Source organism: Ascaphus truei, chromosome 9 (genome assembly GCF_040206685.1).
Source record: "Ascaphus truei isolate aAscTru1 chromosome 9, aAscTru1.hap1, whole genome shotgun sequence".
Classification (NCBI taxonomy): domain Eukaryota; kingdom Metazoa; phylum Chordata; class Amphibia; order Anura; family Ascaphidae; genus Ascaphus; species Ascaphus truei.
This window is the reverse complement of record NC_134491.1, coordinates 55,720,684-55,740,551: the sequence shown is the minus strand read 5'-3', so window position 1 is coordinate 55,740,551 and position 19,868 is coordinate 55,720,684. Positions and strand designations below refer to the sequence as shown.

The window sequence follows — 19,868 nt, the reverse complement described above, 5'->3', positions numbered from 1 at the left end:
GCTTTAAGAGAGTTTTTATGTCTCCCTTAAAAGGGAAGTGTGTTAGACTGGGAAGCCTGCAGCTGTTGCACTATAAACACTCTCCTCTCTCTCCATCTCCCTTTAGTATGCATCCAGCTCATCTGGTGGAGAAAGCTCTTGTGAAGAAGGCCGTGTCCGAAGACCACCTCACTCGAGACCTTTCCATCCAAGAACAATAGCACTTGACCCTGATTTTCCTGCTCTGTGCATATCTAGTGATCCTGATTATTCTTCCAGCAGTGAGCAGTCGTGTGACACTGTCATCTATGTTGGTCACAATGGTGCAGCTTTATCGGACAGAGAACTGACGGATAATGAGGGACCTCCAGAATTTGTTCCCATCATTCCCTCACTCCTCAAGAAAAGAAGCAAAGAAAGTTTTTCTAATATTAGAAGTTCGGATCATGATCACTTTAAGTGCAACACATTTGCAGAACTACAAGAGAGGTTAGAGTACATTGATGGGAGTGAGGAACCGGCTAAGTTTCTCAACGAAGAATCGGCTGCAACAGCACATTGTAAAAAAATCCTAGGTGGTGAAGAAAACGTGCATTCTAATCCATCGAACGAGAAACCATCACTGTATGGAGTTTGCAAAAGAACTGCTTTGGAAGACACTATTCAGCCAAATGGTTTATGTTCTGAAATGAGTGCACCACAGCATAAATTAGAGAACCTTCAACATGACAAAGTTGAAAGTTTGAAGTTGGAATGCGTCTCAGATGGAGATCAATTGACAATCATGGAATTACACCATTCATCAAAGCCAAGAGATTGCAAATTCCAAGGTCAACCAAATTTAGCTGCTGACCCTACAGTGAAAGAAAGAAACCATTTGATGAGAAGACCCCTGCCCAGCCCTGCACCACCGCCACATCAACTAGTCTCCCAAAATGGTTCAAACTTCAGTAGCAGCAATGGTGTTAGAACTCCTCCTGTTGGAATGAGCAAACACACGAACAGCCAAGATAAGCACAATTTCATAGACAGCACAGTTCCAGTTAGCCATAGCACTCCAAAACAGCCTGGTCCGATAGAGGTACACAGGTTATGCCCCGCAATGAAAGGCAAATGTTTTGACCATGATATATTAACTACCACTGTAACTTTGCAGAAGCCTGTGGAGCTTAATGGGGAAGATGAGCTTGTATTCACTGTAGTAGAGGAACTGTCGATTGGAGGTATTCTGGACAATGGTAGACCTTCCAGTATCATTAGCTTTAACAGTGACTGCTCACTGCAGGCCCTTGCATCTGGCTCTAGACCAGTTAGTATTATTAGCAGTATTAATGATGAGTTTGATGCATATACTTCACAGGTAACTGCTGCTGGTGTTAATATTGATATTGTGGTTCCAATTGCAGAGGATCAGTGTTCAATCAGCAGCAGACGTTCATCCATTAGTTCTTGGCTTAGTGAAGTAAGTATTTGTACAATTAAAAGTGATGGAGCACAGACCTATGACACTTTTGTTCCTCTCTCTCCTCATATATGTGATGAGATTGTAGGGTGTCTAAACCTTGATCCAGAAAACACAACTGTTCAAATGGGCCGGAGCCTAAAAAGTTCTCTGAATGACAGCGGTTTCTGCTTTTCAGAACTGGATAGTGAAAGTATCAGTTCTAGTCCACTATCTTCCACCAATGAAAAAGATCTCAAAACCTCTGAGTTAACCAAAGCAACTTCAACTGCTTATTCTGTAACTAATCAGCCTAAAACTTGTAGCACCACAGGTACATTAACAATAGAAACCATCCATTCTAGTCTTCCTCGGAAAACTAAGACTACCTCATGTGCAACACAAAGTAATGCATTGAACTGCAAAGACAACACATGTAATGATCCATGGTTGGTGCGAATGGATAGTTATCTTGAGGGGAAAATGGAAAATCAGCTTCTCTACACACAATCGTCCATTATGTGTACAGACAATCAGCTGAAACAGAGCTCAAAAGTTGCACAAAGTTCTAGCAGTGCACCTAAGCCAATGAAATCCCAAACAATGCTTGCATGCTCACAGCGGATTGTAGATGGCTGTGAGGTGTCCTCTAAATCTTCCACAAAAAAGACTGAATCTCTAACAAAAATGCCACAGCTTAAGAGAGGTGCCACAACACTAGGTGTAGTATCAAACTACACTTCTCAAAGAGATCATGCGAGTAAAGGAACATTGGATGCTGTTTTTTCTGATGCAAGTCTAAAATCATCAGTGGACAAGAAGAGTTTACCACAGAAAGCAAGCATGCTACCCAGACCCAGTGGAATAATACCTCCAGCTCCCCCTGTACGAAAATCAAGCCTAGACCAGAAAAATATTCCTTTACATGCAAACTGTCTATGTAAGTCAGAGGGCTTGGAATGTAATCAGTCTGGCCTGTCAAATTCAGAAGAAGACACAGAAATACATTCTAGCAACAAAATATTCCCCAAGAGCGATCAATCATTGCCTAGAACTGTTTCGACCTTAAAGCCTAAACCCAACAAAACAGAACATGTTCAACGCTATGGGAGCCATATGTCTCTCGAAAGATGTGACAGCTTAACATCCCTTGGCTCAAGAACAAGCGGGGCACGTGATACCAGTTCTAGCATTAGCAAGGCAGGGCGATCAGTTCCGAGACTTGGGGTACCACCTGTATCTTCCACAGTTAGCTCACCACTTTCTTATACTACTCCCATCAAATCAAACCAGGCAAAAAGTTCTCTCTCTCAGAAAGCAACAACAAATTTAAGTAAAAACCGCAGCCTCTCCACAAATGGTTCCAAATCTCTTAGCTCTTCCGTGAAGTCACTAAATCAATCGAATGGAAAAAATTCTGGTATTCCTCCCAGTGGAAAAGCAGGCTCGCGATCCGTACAGTGCATTAACAGCAAGCCTGCCAGAGGAACAATTATGGGGACTAAGCAAGCGATGAGGGCAGCCAATAATCGAGTCAATGAACTGGCTTCTGGAAGCTCTGGTAAAGTGGGTCATTTTAGAGGATCAACGGACTCCGATAGTGGAAATGATAGTGGCATTAACCTCAGTGATGAAAAATCACAAGCTCCGACGCTACCATCACCGTACAGCAAAATAACTGCACCAAGACGACCTCAGCGATACAGCAGTGGGCACGGTAGTGATAACAGCAGCGTTCTAAGTGGTGAGCTGCCACCAGCAATGGGTAGGACTGCTCTTTTCTATCACAGCGGTGGGAGCAGTGGATATGAAAGTATGATTCGTGACAGCGAGGCCACGGGAAGTGCGTCTTCTGCACATGATTCCATGAGTGAGAGTGGAATGTCATCGTCTGGCCGCATGCGGAGCTTAAAATCCCCAAAGAAAAGAGGTAAAACAACCGATGATAATCATGTTTTTTTTCCCCTTTTTCTCTAATGTCATACAGAATGTAGGCACGCCGTCAGCTCTTTCATGTCAAAGGCATCTGTTTGTATCTTTGCCAGCCACTGTTTCATGCATGTATCCATTCCCCTAAAGAGATTAAAAGAAAAAAAAGATGTTCTTTAAAAATACTGTAGGTGAAGCTGCTGGGAGATTGGTTTTGAGAAGACCTAGGAAAGGATGGGTTCTCTAAAATGTTATTGGCTCTTTCTACCAGAGGTTGAAAGGACATATAAAATAACAAAATAGAATAATGCGCAGGACTAGTTATTATAAAACTCATGGGATGGAATAATAGCTGTTTTTTGATAAATTACAATGAAATAGAAAAATGTGAAATATAAATTGGATGAAGTGGTCTTTGTTAGACACCTATAGAATCTAAGAGCGGGTGCTCTGCTGTGGCAATAAATGATACAATGAAACAACCCATACTGTACAGTAGTTGATTGAGTCAGTGCTTGTAGTTGTAACAAGAGGCTGAAAAACGGTAATGAGTCATTTACTATTGAACTGCATCTCAGCAGCATTTAATATCTTCACCAGCCTAAACATGTTCACTCTCTTAAAGGTGTTCAGCGCCGGCGACTTATACCTGCCCCATTGCCTGAAACGGCGACCGTGGGAAGGAAAGCTAATGTCACCGGCCAGTGGGTCGATATGCCACCTTTACCTGGCGCTTTAAAGGAACCATTCGAAATCAAGGTTTATGAGATTGACGACGTGGAACGATTGCAGAGACACAGACAAGAGGAGCCAGAGGTCAGCATATGTTTTCTAACAGAACAGGGGGAACCCATATTAAAGTACCCGCACATCCACGGGGCTGTACAATTAGCACAAGGCATTTAGGAAACGGATTACAATTAAAATGCCATAATTATTCATTTTACAATTCATATGTTGGGGTGCGCTTACCATTGAGAATGAAAATAATTGGTCTCTGCCATTAATTGCGTTTATCATGACTGATATCGTGAGCAGAGAATATCAATGAATATATTACGAGAAGACTTTATCTTCTGATCCAGCCGCATGAACGTTTATAGCTTTCCCTTTGCCCTGGGATCATTAACTCTTTATCTAAATGACAAAGTATCTTGGTTAAAGTGCTATTAAATCAGACATGGTTAGATTGATTTTGTTGTAATTGGAAAACAGTCCAGTGGATTTTTGTCTTTATCTGAGTGTTCTGATTTTGTCTGTTTTTTCCTCTGTTTATTTCGCTCCAGCCTTTCCATGATGTGGAAAAGGTGAGAATACACCCCAAATTATACCAACTACTGTGTTTTGGATAAACTATCGTCTGCTGATTTTTAATTCCTTAAATCATTATTTGTATACAGTTATTAATGCCACCGATATTGCATGTTAATACTAGTATGCTCTCTGCTAGCGCTGACGCTTTAATCTTTGCAGATCATATATACAGTATTGTACATTCCTTTGCTCGAATTACAAAAAAGTTAATATGCACAATTTAGATGTTTTTCTAATATTGTTTACTCTGGTTATTGTCAGTTAGCATTTATATTCCATAACAAACAAGGCTGTGAAAAACCATGTTAATATTCTGCGTTTGCAGTCAGATAATTCGTTTTTAATCAGCATATATCCTACACTTATGTTTTCCATTACACCCTGATAATGGAATTGTTGGTGAATTTAACCTGTTGGTTGCTGTGTCTGTATTGCAATGATATAGTTCATTAACATATCGTGGTTGAATAAATATATATATATATATATATATATTGCAGCATATTGGGTATTTTGGGTATAACCAGACATTAAAAGTTATGGAGTACAGTAAATAAAAATATCACTTGTGGCTACTTTTGCATGTCTCAGATAGGACTGCACTAATATTGCAAACGATTTATACAAAGGATAGTTAATACCCCACTCTGGAATTAAACACCTTGAAGACCAAGAATCTGGTAGACATACATATTATTTTCTACCAATTTAAGCATTTTTCTTTATAAAGGTTGATATACTGTATTTAGCATACGTTTCTAAATAAGTCAACAGTAATGTCAACTGAGACCCAGCCGTTTATATAATGCTAAATTAATGTATTCAGATAATCTTCAAAGAATCAATATATGCATAAATTCTTGATGCTACCTCATACATTGAAGAAACATCCAATACATCTCAGGTCACTATATATTGTATAGGTGAGTGTTTCCAACGAGTTCCGTGGCACCCTGGGGTTCTGTAAGAGGATCAATAAGGGCTGCGGGATTTCCCCGTTCTCCCAGAGCAGGTATAGAGCAGGGCAGTTGTTAGGGTGCTAGGCAGTTTCCTCCATCCTGATTGGCTGCTGCTGAGTACGGCTGCGATTATAGTAGACGCGACGGTGAGTGCGATTTCGCACGCTGCGAGAACAATGTGAAGCATGTTAATAGGGGCCGGCCATAGGGCGTGCGATGCAGAGCAGCAAAGCAGCACATTTTTCAAAAGACAAATAATTTTGTTTTTTTCACGCGGCGGACGCATCACGTCAGTGGTTCAGCCAATGAGGGCAAACCAGCCTGGTGACGCGTCCGCCACGCTTCCCCAATTGCTGGAAGCTCAGTTCACCCATCGCTGCTCGGGTGACAGGCGCGCAATGCCATGCGCTCTGTCGCGCGCGCCAACTATAGTCTCTGCCTAAGGCTAAGTCCCCGCTAGCGCTGATCGGGCTGAGCGGGCGGCGCTTGCAGCGGGGAATGACATATATCGATATATGTAAGGCCCCGCTCACGTGGTGCGAGCGGCGCCAATGCGCGTGCACACATGCTCAGCCGCGATTGGCGATTATATAAACAAAAAAACCTATACTTACCCGCACCCTGAACTACACGCAATGCCCCAACTCCCCCGCGCGCGCGTACAAGCCAGACACCCGGCACTCATGCTTGGAGCTCTCTCCAGGGATGAGCGCGCTCAGCGCCAGCGGGGACTTAGCCTAATGCAGCCAATCAGGAGGAGGTTTCAGGAGCATGGCTGTGTGGTCAAGCCGAGGAGGAAGCAGCATGGGCAGGAGAGAGGTGAGGCTGGGTCTCTGTCTGTCCTGTGTGTATTCCTTCAATCCTGATGTGTGTGCGTGTCCTGTGACTGTCTCTGTCCTGTTGTGTGTGTGTGTGTGTGTGTGTGTTTTCTGTGACTGTTCCTGTCCTGTGTCTTCTGTCACTGACTGTCTCTGTCCTGTGTCTTCTGTCGCTGACAGTCTGTCTCTGTCCTGTGTCTTCTGTCGCTGACAGTCTGTCTCTGTCCTGTGTCTTCTGTCGCTGACAGTCTGTCTCTGTCCTGTGTCTTCTTTCACTGTCTGTCTCTGTCATGTGTCTTCTGTCACTCTCTATCTCTGTCCTGTGTCTTCTGTCACTGTTTGTCTCTGTCCTGTGTCTTCTGTCACTGTCTGTCTCTGTCCTGTGTCTTCTGTCACTGTCTGTCTCTGTCCTGTGTCTTCTGTCACTGTCTGTCTCTGTCCTGTGTCTTCTGTCACTGCCTGGCTGCCCTGTGTCTTCTGTCACTGTCTGTCTGCCCTGTGTCTACTGTGACTAATTGTCCTGTTGTGAGGGTGCCTCAGCAACTGAGCACTGTGCCCCCAGAGAAAAAGATTGGGATCCACTGGCCTAGATTAGTATGTGTATCCCATGTACAGAACAGTGAATGAATACAACAAAAGAAAAAATGTCTACTGCATGACTATGTATTATTTGGAACAGAGCATGTGAGAAACAGAAAACTAAAAGTGTGTATGTCTTTAAAAGGGTCTGATGTACTTCAACACCAAATTAAAGATCTTAGAAAGGCGCCAGCAGCGAATTAAGGATGTAAAGGCAAAATATGACTTATTGAAAGAGGAGCTGGAGGAGACAAAGTGCAGGCTGATGATGGATCCCAATAAGTGGAGAGGACAGTGTATGTATTCCTATCAGACATATTTCCGTTTGATGTTAAGAGATGTGTGTTAATAGTAAGTGCATTTTGCTGTTTGGACAGAACCACTGCGGTCATTCTCCCTCCAACAGAGGTAAAAGAGAAGTTTCACAGTTTAGTGATAGGACCTGCAAATGTGGTTATGCCTTGACGTGGCTTGCAGGCTTATAATGCTTTGGCCAAAGGGTTTAACTAAATGACCCTTACTTATGAGAATATTATTATTGAAGTATTTAACTATATACTATATAGTATATATTTTGTCACATTGGATGTAGCATTGGGCTTTTCTGTCTTGTGTTGTATACATTTGGCCACGCTCAGTAGCACTCCCTTTGACATAAATATATATGTATATGATGTGGTGGGTTTTGGGGTTCTGAGCTTGCTGGGATTATGTGTTTGTTAATAGTAAGTAGCTCACACGGTTAGAGCTAAAGGTGCCTTTCTCTAAAGTGAATTGTAAGTCTCACCAACAATAACCCCTTCAGTGCCAGAGGACCCTTCACAATGGAAATTTGACGTCAGAAACCCTATCTTGCATATTTAACTGGTTACTATACTCTGCCAAACAAAGTTGGGCCTCTTTTAGTTGAATGTTTTTAGCGTAATATATTAATTTCCATTAATATAATATATATATATTACAGTCAGGGCACCTTTATTACAATTTCACATTGGGAAAACCTTAGTGGCCTGTGTTTACTAAGCAGAGCTAGTCTATAGGACACTTTCTTGTCTCGGAAGACACCTTATGGCCTTTCACTTGAACGGTAGGTGTTTTCTGGCAATGAAAGGTGCCTTAGGATTATAACTGAGCCACAGATTGAGCCACCTGTGCTGAAGCAGTGATATCCAGAAACCCTGACCTGTTGGTGGCCCTTGAGGACTGGAGTTGGCCACTCGTGGCTTAGTACATATGGGGCAGTCTTTGCAGTAAGCCTCCTATATAATGATGATCAATGACCAGCGATGCCTATTTTCATTCCCCTAATTGTTTCCTCTTCCATTGTGGCCAGCAGTTGAGGTGGACCCCGATCTTGATAAGGAGTCTCAGGAGTACTTGGAGACATTGGAACAAGCAACAGAAGAACTAGAACTGTGTGTCAATGTGTGCAAGTCTCATGTCATGATGGTGACCTGTTTTGATATTGGAATGATCTCCGAGCCCCAAGATGGAGCAAGAGAAGTGGAAGCCTGAAGGGGGAAAAAAAAAGGAAGTACGTTAAGACGAAGGCAAAAGAATGGTCGTGCAGTGTGGTGGAAATTGTACATTGGGATGTGGAAGTGTAAAATTGCAAGGAATGTTATTGGATTGATACCGATGATGAATTGTAATGTTATCAAATCAATATGGTGCCTCTAGACCTAACTTATACAAAGACAGCATTAAGAGGATGCATAAGCCCCCTGCTACCATAGCATTTTGCGCCCTCATGCAAAGCAATGCAGTACCGTGGACAGCCGAAGGGAAGAAAGCAGAGACAAATCTCATAATCGAGATAAAGAAAATAAAAAATGGAAGTGCCTTTTTTTTCATATGACTTTACTTATTTACTTGGTGCTAAAATGAAAGCCAGCAAACCTAAGCAGACCGTAAAATGTATTGCCATGAAATATTTTCTACTGTACAGTGTTATGTATGATTACATGTAAAAGACATTGTAGCAGGAGCAATAAGTCAATTATGTTTCCATACCTGAATTTGCCTTCTGATTTCATAGAGAAGCTGTTTTCTGCAACGAAACAAACCTGTATTATAATTTTCCTGGTTAAAAATTCCAGATATTTTTATGAACATGTATCTAACATAAAGGAAGGTGTATAATGGAAGTCTATCATATCCTGCTTTCTGTTTTGTACTGTTCCTTTCTCAATGAAAATGTTATTTTTATTGTCTATTTGACAAATACTGACCATTAGCTGTAAACAAACACTAGAACGGGAGTGGCCAACTCAACTCCACTTCTTAAGGGCCACCATATGGTCAGATTTTAAGGATAGCCCTGCTTCAGCACAGGTGGCTCAATCAGTAATTCTGACTGAGCCACTGATTGAGCCACCTGTGCTGAAGCAGGGATAGTCCTTAAAACATGACCATATGGTGGCCCGTAAGAAGTGGAGTTGGCCACTCTTGCACTAGTAGGTCCCAATGGTCTCTGAATTTCTTTGTAAAAACACAAAATATGGTATGTTGTTAATCTTTTCTAATAACACAATGTTTCTGCATTTTGTTTGTTACTTTTTTTTACAGTTTTTCTAAGGAAGGCAAACTCTCAGGATAACTTTATACACTCTGCATGTAACGTATGCATCTTTGCAAGGGGTCACCTCCACCTTTTGGGGTCACCTTTGGAAGGGGTGATGGCTGTACTGAATGATTGCCAAACCAATACTTTGCAAAAGGTTTACTTGTGTGTGTAATTTTACATTTCATATGGAATCATATTTTCTGATCATCTTGTTTTTATATGAGGTTTACAAAACCTTTGTATAAAATGTATAGTACCTCACTCCGGCTTTTATCTGTGAATAAAAGATACATTTATTATTAATAAATGCTATATTTCTTTTTAACGTAATGTTGCATTTAATGTGGGAACAGCAACATCAGTTTATATATCTCATTAGCGTGCTCTTTATTAATAATAATAATAACTTTATTTCATATAGCGCTTTCCTCCCAATGGGAGCCAAAGCGCGTCACAATTACAGTACAGCGCACGGTACGCAGCGCACAGGACTGTATAGACACAGTCCCTGCCAAGTTGAGCTTACACTCTATTTCTGGTGCCTGAGGCACAGGGAGACAAAGTGACTTGCCCAAGGTTACAAGGAGCTGACACTGGGATTTGAAGCAGGTTCCCCTGATTCAAACTCCGTGTCGTTGATTACAGTCAGTGTCTTTACTCACTGAGCCGCTCCTTCTCCTTATGGTAAACTATGTGGGCAAGTTAAAATACATTTTGAGAAACGTTGAAGTGAGGGGAATCTGCCCTGCAGAGCTCACACTTCAAGTGCTACAGTGGGAGACTGTGCAAATGTGCTGAGGTAGGCTGGGTGCAGGGATGCAGGAGTGACTGGTTGATTGTTTCCATGCTATCCAAATAGCTCATCAAATAGAGGGAGCTTGTTCTACATTTGGGTCAGCGAGCAGCTAGTGCAGGGGTGACTGAGCCATTGATTGAGCCACCTGTGCTGAAGCAGGGATATCCTTAAAACCTGACCCGTTGGTGGCCCTTGAGAACTGGAGTTGGCCACTCCTTGTTTAGTGAATAACCCTCACCAATGAAAAAAACATGCCCACACTTTTCAGATAGGCAGCATCTTATTGGAGGTAGTAACATTATATGCAGACTTGCTTCCTTAATATTCCACAGTGCTGTTATATGTTTCATATCATAATTGAGTACATAATGGTAGGTATGGCTCAGGAGGTAGATACACTGGCGACACACTTTATTCGAGCTCGGCTAGTCCCACGAATTCGGGTATACCCGGGTGTATTGAGGTTTGTGACTGTTTTCTGCCCGAGTGCATTGAGGTATTTTCCAGGCAGGGATTGAAGCATTTTATTCCCGCTGGCTGCAATACTGCCCAGTATATATATATATACTGCATTACAATTCATGAATTTATGCCATCTGGTAGACACGCGAAGCATTGCAGCCTATTAAATCCTAATCATTATCATTTAACAGATCAGCCGCCCGTCAGCCAGGCATGAACCCAGGCTGGGAAGGCAAATGCAACGGGGCTTGTCAGAGGTGAGGAGCGGCGCATTCCAGGTATCTGCCAGGTACATACTGGGTATTTGCTCGAATAAAGTGTGTCGGTGCAGTACACTTGGGGGGACAGGGGGGGGGCAAGGGGGCAACACAGTAAAACACTACTAATTTGTATTAGGCATTCTGGTTTTTTTTACAGTATATGTTATGTTCTTCTTTGACGAGTTTCATAATCATTCAGTAACAAAGCATGTGTGTGTGTATATGTATGTATATATATATATATATATATATATATATATATATATATATACACAGTGGTCGACAAATCACCAAAAAATCTACTTGCCACACAAAAAAATCTACTCGCCACCTAGTACCAAACGTGTGCTGCTTGGGCCAATAGGAGCTCGCCACGATGTTAAATCCACTCGCCCGGGGCGAGCAAATGTATAGGTTTGTCGAACACTGTATATATATATATATATATATAAAATCAAAAAATAAATAGATGATACCGTTCTGTGGCTAACGAAATGCTTTTATTTGTGCGAGCTTTCGAGATACACTGATCTCTTCTTCCGGCGATGTTACAATGAATGAAGCAAGCAAAAGGTATACTTAACAACAGTGTCTATTGGAATGTTATCTGTGCTGGTCCTTCCTCCGGTGTGAATGTGTTATATGGCTAGAGGTGTCAAAAGGTTCCTGAAAGCAAGTGATGTAAGAGTGTGTATGTGTATCAGTGTGAATATAAATGAATGGAGCCGTATGTATATATATATGTATATACACACACACATATACCTATCAATTTGCTTTTAGGATTCACAGGTCTTTGTACAAAATACATTTTGTCACAATAGTAACTTAAGGAAACTGTGTACGACTGCCCAGCAATCTCTAAATGTCCCTAAACATGCATGAATCGCTTTCATTGGCTTTCCCTGTGCAGTACCGTGAGACGTTCTATTTACTCTCTGTGGTTGAAGTCTGCATCCCAAAGCCGGGTTTAAATGTTCTCTGAAATGTTGCCATGCAAGCAGAGTGCATCCCTTTGTGTTAGGTCCAAAACTGCCTCCTCCGTCTTAAATTTCCTCTCATCATTGGCTTATGTATCCCAGTGTTTGTGTGCCAGCACAAAGCTGAATTTGTTTGGAAATGCCTTATAAGTGTGCAAGCCATCTGTTATAAAAAGAATGATATCTCTTGGATTTAAATGAGAATAATCCATTTTTGTGTGAATGCAGCATTTAATCTGCACTAGCCTGGGTAACATAGGCATCTGTTTCTAATTGTAAGTACCTGAGACTAATCAGAATAATTCTAGTCATTCTACACTAGGCTTAATTGCTCTGCTCACAGTTGTGGCAGCACCTGGAGTGTCCATGTGTCATTGTCTAGAAGAGAATATCTTGCAGAACTAATGTTTGGATACTTGATGGTAACCAACATATGCAAGTAAGAGAGAGAACATTTTCGATGTTTGCTTTTATATCCATTCATAGCAAAAAGTGAAGCATTTATTTCTTTAACTAAACACTGTCAAAGGAACGTGGGGAATTGTCCTGAATGGTATTAATTGTTTAAAGAGCCTATCAAAGCAGGCATTTTTTTTTTAGTCATTTTTTTTTTAACATAGGTTCGAAGCAGGGGGTCTCTGTAGCTGGGCCCCATTAATTTCAGCTCCAAGGACCCAGTGCGTCCCGAGATACTTACCTCTGATAAAAAGCTTTGACGTTATCCAGTGCAGCTTCCTATTGGTCCACATGGCGCGGGAGCTTTGAAAAGCAGAAAGAGACCAATCCGCCGACTGCGCATGCGTGAAGAGCGCTTGACAACCACTTGCGTGACCGGAGCTTGCCGGTCGCCCATGCGCATGAGCAACCGGAAAGTGCCGATCGCGCATGCATGGTCGGCAAGGGCTCTTTGCGCATGCGCAGTTGGCAAGGACTCTTCGCGCATGCGTAGTTGGCAAGTGCCTAATTTGGATTCCTTTTCCCACATCATTTTTTTTCACAGATGATTAAGAGTTAGAATTTAATGGAAATGTGCCTAATCACAGGATTAATACACTCTACTGCCTAAGCCATATAAGTGCACAAATGATAGAAATAACAGGTTGCCGTTATTCCATTTTGCCATTTGAAAATGACAGCTGTACACGCTACAGAATCTGTATGAGGGAGTCTTATCGTATCTGTTAGTCGGTTTATCACATCAATTCTGGTTGGCAGAAGTTTCTCTGCACTGTGACTAATAGCTAAGAAACGACAACTGAACCCCCCAAAAGTCCTAGTCTATATATGAAATATGAGGACCATTGATTATATCTTAACTTTTCCCTGTTCCCCATGATCACAGTGCTCCACAACTCATCATTTATCCCAGTTAAAGAAGCAATTCATGCTGTTTTTATTTTATTTTTTATATTTTTTCAACTTACAATTTTTATTGAAATCCACAATCCGTCAGCCGAGAGCGCGCCCTTAACTATCACAGCAGAATTGTGGTACCGTTCACTCCTGGGATGTCTGTCTGAGCCAGCCATGGTAGCCAGACTTTTTGGAATTTGACACCAGTGTCATTAACTAAACTGGTTAATTTCTCCATCTGGCAAACATACCAAATTCTGTTGGAACTTCTTTTTGCTTCCACAATGCTGCGATCTCGCACCTCGTTGGCATTGCAAAATGTGCAACCAATTTATTCTCTACCCTGGCGAGACCTGGTGTTGGTCTATTTAGTAGGAACAGCCATGGGTCCAATGGAATTGTGAGGTCCAAGATCCACTGAAGCCAATCCTTAATTTCCTCCCTCAAGGGGGTGATCTGGGGGCAAGACCACAGCATATGCACCAGATCAGCTTATTCTCCACATTGTTTTGGACACAATGGGGAGTATCCTGGGACAAACCTGGAGAATTTTAGCGGAGTGAGGTACCGCCTCACCAATATCTTATGTGCGTTCTCCCTTAACGTGGTACAGATTGAGATTTTGGCTGTCGCTGCGAAGATCTCATCCCATTCCTTAGCTTCTAGCACCTCACCCGGATCTGATTCCCATTGGGACATATAACTAAGCTTTTGGGCATAGTCGAGACCCGAACAGGTTACTTCCTTATACATTTGCGATGTCCACTTGAATCAGTTTCCAATAGACAGAGCTTTTCGAAAGTTGTCAATGGGGGACGGGAAGAATGTTTGTTATAAAATGCTCTGATCTGGAGGTATCTAAAGAATTCCGAATGGGGGATATTTTTTCAGATCTAATCTGTTCAAATGTTTAGATACTTCTATTACCCTCCAGATCCCTAAGTCTTGTAAATCCATTTAGTTTCCAAATTGTAAAATCTGTACTGTTCAGGCCCGGAGCAAATTCCGGGTTACCCCATAAAGGAGCTGTGACAGGGTGAATGAACATCACCAGCCATATACCTGGCAAACCTATGTTTAGGCTTGCAGTGCAGCAGTGACGAGGTTAAGTTTCAGTTGAGAAGGGCTGCTTAATTAGTCTGACCCAAGCTGCATAATCAATGTGTTTTAAAACCCCCAGGCTGTACACACATGTAGGCTAGCTGGTCAGGAGACGGGACTGAAATACTGAAGAGATTACTGCTATAAGGTCTGTTTTTCAAAGTACATGTGTGATAACTGTCTGGGTCCTGCATGCTGAAGAGAAGCTGCCTTGTTTTCTATGCTGAAGAGAAGCTATTTTGTTTTTGTATGCTGAAGAGAAGCTAATTTGTTTTTGTGTGCTGTATGTTTTTAAGGCTCAATAAATAAGCCTTATCAAGAGAACCCGCGTGTGTGGTTGCATGTACCCTGCAACAGGAGCCATTAATGCGTTTTTGGTTGTCAGGGTGCATTTAAATTTAGATGCCTTCCAGACTGTCTATGAGTTGGCCATCGAGGATAGCGGTTCTTTGATGGATCTAAACACCGATTTGGGAACCAACTCAAGTTGTCTAACTCCACGGGAGACCAGATTCTTTTTTCTACCTCCACCCACCTCCACCTCTTCCGGCTGGGATCTACCTGCCATTAAGAAATTTGACATAATTGTGCTGCTTTGTAGTAGGACAACAAGCAAGATACCGCCAGCCCCCCAGATAATATGGGCCTTTTTAGGATTTTCCTTTTTACTCTAGATTTTTTATGTCCACAAATAAATTTAGAGATCAGAGACTGGAGTGAGAGTACGTCCTTCATTCTCTGTGTCACCGGGATGGTCTGAAATAAATTCAAAATACGGGGAAGTAGATTCATTTTAATACAATATATCTTGCCAATCCATGAAATATTGTAAGTCGACCATTTTATAGGGCTAATTTCCCCAAACTTTTTCAAACTTTCATTTCTTCTTTTAGAGTTTGAAAAAGTTTGGGGAAATTAGCCCTATAGAGTGTTTTATAATTGTTTGTGATATGAATTTGTTTTTATTTTTTTAATCTTTAACACAGGTTTGAAGCAGAGGGTCTCCTGAGCTGAACCCCATTAATTTCTGGGGAACCTCTGCTTCTTGAGATACTTCACTCCGTATGGGGTCCTGGTAGTAACTCCAGCTGAGCTAGCTGGGTTTTAAAGTTTAAAACTCCCATGTCACATGGACCAATAGGAATCCAAACCGGGTGATGTCACGGCTTCCTATTGGCCCCGCAGGATGCGGGAGCTTTGAAACGCCGCCATAATGTGAACCCTGCTAGCCGAGCAGAGTGGCTACAAGCAACCCCTATGGAGGTTAGTATCTTCAGAAGCAAGGGGTCCCTGCAGCTGAAATTAATGGGGTTCAGCTCTGGAGACCCCCTGCTTCAAACCAATGTAAAAAAAATCAAGAGAGAAAAAATGCATGGATTCCTGCTGTAAGTGACATGTCATTTCTATGCAAAATATTTCTTCCTCTCAATCTCTTTCTCGCCAAATAGACGTGCAAAAATATAGCAGTAGCATTACTTAGAGAGAGGAATGTAACACCTTTTGATCTATCGATCAGTAGTAAAGGTGTTGAAATCCAGGAGTTTCTATATTTTAATTGGATTTAAAATTAGTGTCATTGAAATGGTGGAATGAATTCTGTCTGTGAGCCGGTACTGCATATCTAAAGGTTTGTGGACAGAGATGGGTGAAGCTTGATTCCACTGTGAAAACAGTCGTTCTTTGCAAGTTTAACTTTTCGCAAATTTGTTTGAGTTAGAAAATAGTCTCCTATATATATATTTTATGTTTATTCCATTATGTAAAAAATGTGCCTCATTATGCAAAAATTAGACTAAACTAAAGTGAAAATCTGCTTATCAATTTTACTTCGACAAACAAAAAAACGAAAACATCAAAGCAGCGAAATGGAGACCGGGCATGAGGACCTGCTGCACGCGTCCACATGGCCGCCTTGCTTGCCAGCGACGCGTGGAAGTCACTGCAACGTTATCTGTGGTCTGCAGCTGACTTTTTTGGGCGCGGGGGGCGTGGCCAAGTGCTAGTTTCCCCTTTTTGTATGTTCAATGTGCAGAACGCCAACACGCACAAAGTACTACGCAATGTTTTTTTATTAGGAAGACGAGATGTATTGCAATGTGCAGAGCCCAGCGGGATATAACAGCCCCCACAAGACCCATTTCAGGGCTGGAGGACGCCTCCTGTTCACTGTTGCTCCCTCCCGTGGCTTCCCTCCTCCCCTCCTTCCTTCCACCCTCATTGGCTGACTCGTGCACCATGTGACGCGTCAGTGCGTCTGATCACCAGAAGCTTGCAGCTCCAGCCGGCCGACGCGCCACAGTACGCAGTCAGCCCTGTCGGAAGGAGGCAGCAGGGACAAGCATACTTGAGGTAAGGGGCTGGTGGCCCGTGCGCACGCGGCAACGTGCGCGCCGACCGCAGCAGGGCCCCAGCCTTAGGCTTAGCTCAGACAGATGGCGATGCGACGTGCACGCGCTAACGTGCGCGCGCACGCAGTCGCAAATTTGGGTTGTGCGGCGGCAAAGTGTAGCGTTGTCGGAGCTGCAAGTTTGTCCTTATCAAATGGCGTGGTTTGACATGCTAATAAGTCACGGAATAAAATTTGACAAATAACTATATTCTTTATCCCATATCACATAGTTTACACCGTATTCTTTATCTCAAATCACACAGTTTGCAGCGCATCTGTTAAAACTGACAATCCGCGCGGATAAACAACGCAAATTGTACTTTGTTTTGTTTTTGAAGCAGAATTAACTGCGATGCACCCAACAGCAGCAAAAAGGGCTACAAACAAATGATACATTTTAATATAGGAAATAACATCTTTTCAATAGATATTGAATAAAAGAATTGGAGTTTGTAAACGTTTTTGTTAAAAGATCCTATGTTCCACAGCATAAAGTGCTCCTTATTTTGACAGAACAATGTTCTTAAAATAAGATTCATATTGAGACCTAAATTCTGTCCAAAAACATCATCGACAAACTGAAATAGGTAATTGAAGTAATTAGTTATTTCCAGTTGTATGGCCCCAAAATATAGGATTACATTTTAAAGAAAGGGCTTATAGCGATATTTTTTCTGCTTACCTTTAAACGTTGCATGCAAACTGTTCAGAATATTCAAGGATGTGGTTTGTAGCTTCTTCATAGCTACTTCTTCAAAGCTACTTCTTCATACCTGCAATATATAATACATGTGTGTGTATATATATATATATATGCAGTGGTTGACAAATCACCAAAAAATCTACTCGCCACACAAAAAAATCTACTCGCCACCTAGTACCAAACGTGTGCTGCTTGGGCCAATATTTACTCGCCCGGGGGTTAAATCCACTCGCCCGGGGCGAGCAAATGTATAGGTTTGTCGAACACTGTATATATGCATTATATACATGTATGCTCGCTATTTGGACAAATAACCTAGCTAAATATATGTAATGAAAATATTCTTATCTACAGAAGTATTAAAGACTCATAAAAATGGCATTATTGCTCAAAAAGGCAAAAAAAAAAGTACATCAAGAGTTAGCCAGTAAATTAAATTGAGTTAATTAGGCTTATCAATTAAGTAATTGCATGCTCAGCACCGCTGAAATAGGCTGTGTGGTTTGTAATGATGCAACTCCACATCTATTGACACTCTGTCTCCAACCTTGATGTGCGAGAAACCAATCTGCACGTTATTTGAAGCGGTTTTTGCCTTTTTCAGTTAATGGATCGAATAGAATTCCAGCGAGTTTGCAATAATTGCGCGTTTCAGCCATTTTGTCCATGCCGCGCGGATTTGCAGAGCCAGAATAAAATCACTTCGGACAAAGCCTTTCTCGGACGGTTTGGACGAGAGCTTTCAGAATACGGGGACCTGCATATGCAAGCGGGCTCTTTCCGCACGGATATGCACTTCTCGCAGTTACTAGACTTAGGGTGGCCAGATGTCCCGGTTTAGCCGGGACAGTACCGTTTTTTTTTAGCCGTTTGTCTCGGGTGCCGAGTTTTCTGGCCACTGTCCTGGTTTTTATCGGTGCTGGCTGCGCATGCGCTATCGCCGCTTGTCTGCCGCACATGCATGATCGCTTGTACACATGCGTCGATGGCACGTGCCGATCGCGCATGTGCACGTGTGCCTATTGTACATGCGTAGTCGGCGCCCGCCATTTGCGCATGTGCACTTGGCGCATGCGCGACATTGTCTCGGTTTTTCCCAGGACAAATTTGTGTCCCCCTAACAAGAATATCACCCTATGGCGGAATTAGATCGTTTTGCGCGGTTTTTGACAAAAGGGTTGAACGATCTTTTGCGGGTTTCCGAAGAAATAGAAATGTTTGTCTAAAAGTTTGTGGGCTGGACATCGACACGTTCACCCATCGCTCTTTGTAGACTCGCTGCATCCTATATATCAGGTCAGACAAAAGAGTTATTATTAATTTGGGAGGTAAAATGAACACATCTCACCTCCAAATACAGTTCAACCCCGTTATAATGCGATCCGTTACAACGCGGATCCGCTTATAACGCGATGCAAGGGTGGCTCCCAATTTTCGTATTTATGAATACTTTACAACACGATTATTGGTATCTTAAATACTTTATTGTACAATGCATACAGTTGTACATTATTTCTAACGCGATCCGCTTATAGCGCGATGTGATTCTTTGGACCCCAAGCACAGCGTTATAACAGGGTTGAGCTGTAATTGGTCTGTGTTTTCATACATGATCGCCAGCAAGAGGTCAGCAAGCAGCTGGGCTACTTTTTTGGGGTTAGGTTTGACTAACTTCTGGGAATCACGGGGATATTCATTTCCAAATTACTTTTTAGAGCTTCTAGAGCAGTGCTGCTCAACTCCAGCCCTCGAGACCTCCCGAACAGGTCAGGTTTTAAGGATAGCACAGGTGGCTTAATCAATGGCTCAGAAGACTGAGCCACTGATTGAGCCACCTGTGTTGAAGCTGGGACTGATTGAGCCACCTGTGCTGAAGCAGAGACTGATTGAGCCACCTGTGCTGAAGCAGGGATATCCTTAAAACTTGACTTGTTGGTGGCCCTTGAGGACTAGAGTTGCCCAGCCCAGTTCTAGAGTGACTGTTGAGTTTACCTTACATACATCTAAGAGATAACACCCTTACCATTATAACACACTCACATAACCACTGTGAAACATGGCTGCCATATACTCTGATAGAAAAAATGACCCCTCAGCCTGTGATTAAACACTACACTTACACCATTGTGTGATTTTTGAGAGTGCTTAGAGTGCCTATAAAAAAAATATGAAAATTCATTTCAGTGTCTGCATGAGGGATGTAGGGCAGAATTCATGATTAAGTTCAGGACTCTTCACT

At 42.3% G+C, this 19,868-nt stretch overlaps 1 protein-coding gene and 1 long non-coding RNA gene across 5 annotated transcripts in view; one reads left to right on the top strand and one right to left on the bottom strand.

The window, feature by feature from the left end:
* Positions 1 to 9,347, top strand: part of KIF26A (kinesin family member 26A) — a 111,141-nt gene extending 101,794 nt beyond the window's left edge. For 3 of the 4 annotated variants that reach the window (XM_075614949.1, XM_075614946.1, XM_075614947.1), the window contains exons 12-16: positions 107 to 3,350; positions 3,975 to 4,165; positions 4,636 to 4,656; positions 7,165 to 7,315; positions 8,356 to 9,347. In XM_075614949.1, coding sequence (XP_075471064.1) covers positions 107 to 3,350; positions 3,975 to 4,165; positions 4,636 to 4,656; positions 7,165 to 7,315; positions 8,356 to 8,534 — 3,786 coding nt within the window. In that variant the 3' untranslated portion in view covers positions 8,535 to 9,347. The remainder of the gene's footprint in view (positions 1 to 106; positions 3,351 to 3,974; positions 4,166 to 4,635; positions 4,657 to 7,164; positions 7,316 to 8,355) is intronic. The other variant, XM_075614948.1, reaches the window with a different exon arrangement.
* On the bottom strand, positions 9,031 to 17,672 carry LOC142503060 (uncharacterized). Its single transcript, XR_012803935.1, has 3 exons — positions 17,609 to 17,672; positions 9,843 to 9,859; positions 9,031 to 9,069 (listed from the first exon to the last, which is right to left on the bottom strand). It is a non-coding gene; the product is annotated as an uncharacterized LOC142503060 (long non-coding RNA).
* Between the last annotated feature and the right edge of the window lie 2,196 nt (positions 17,673 to 19,868).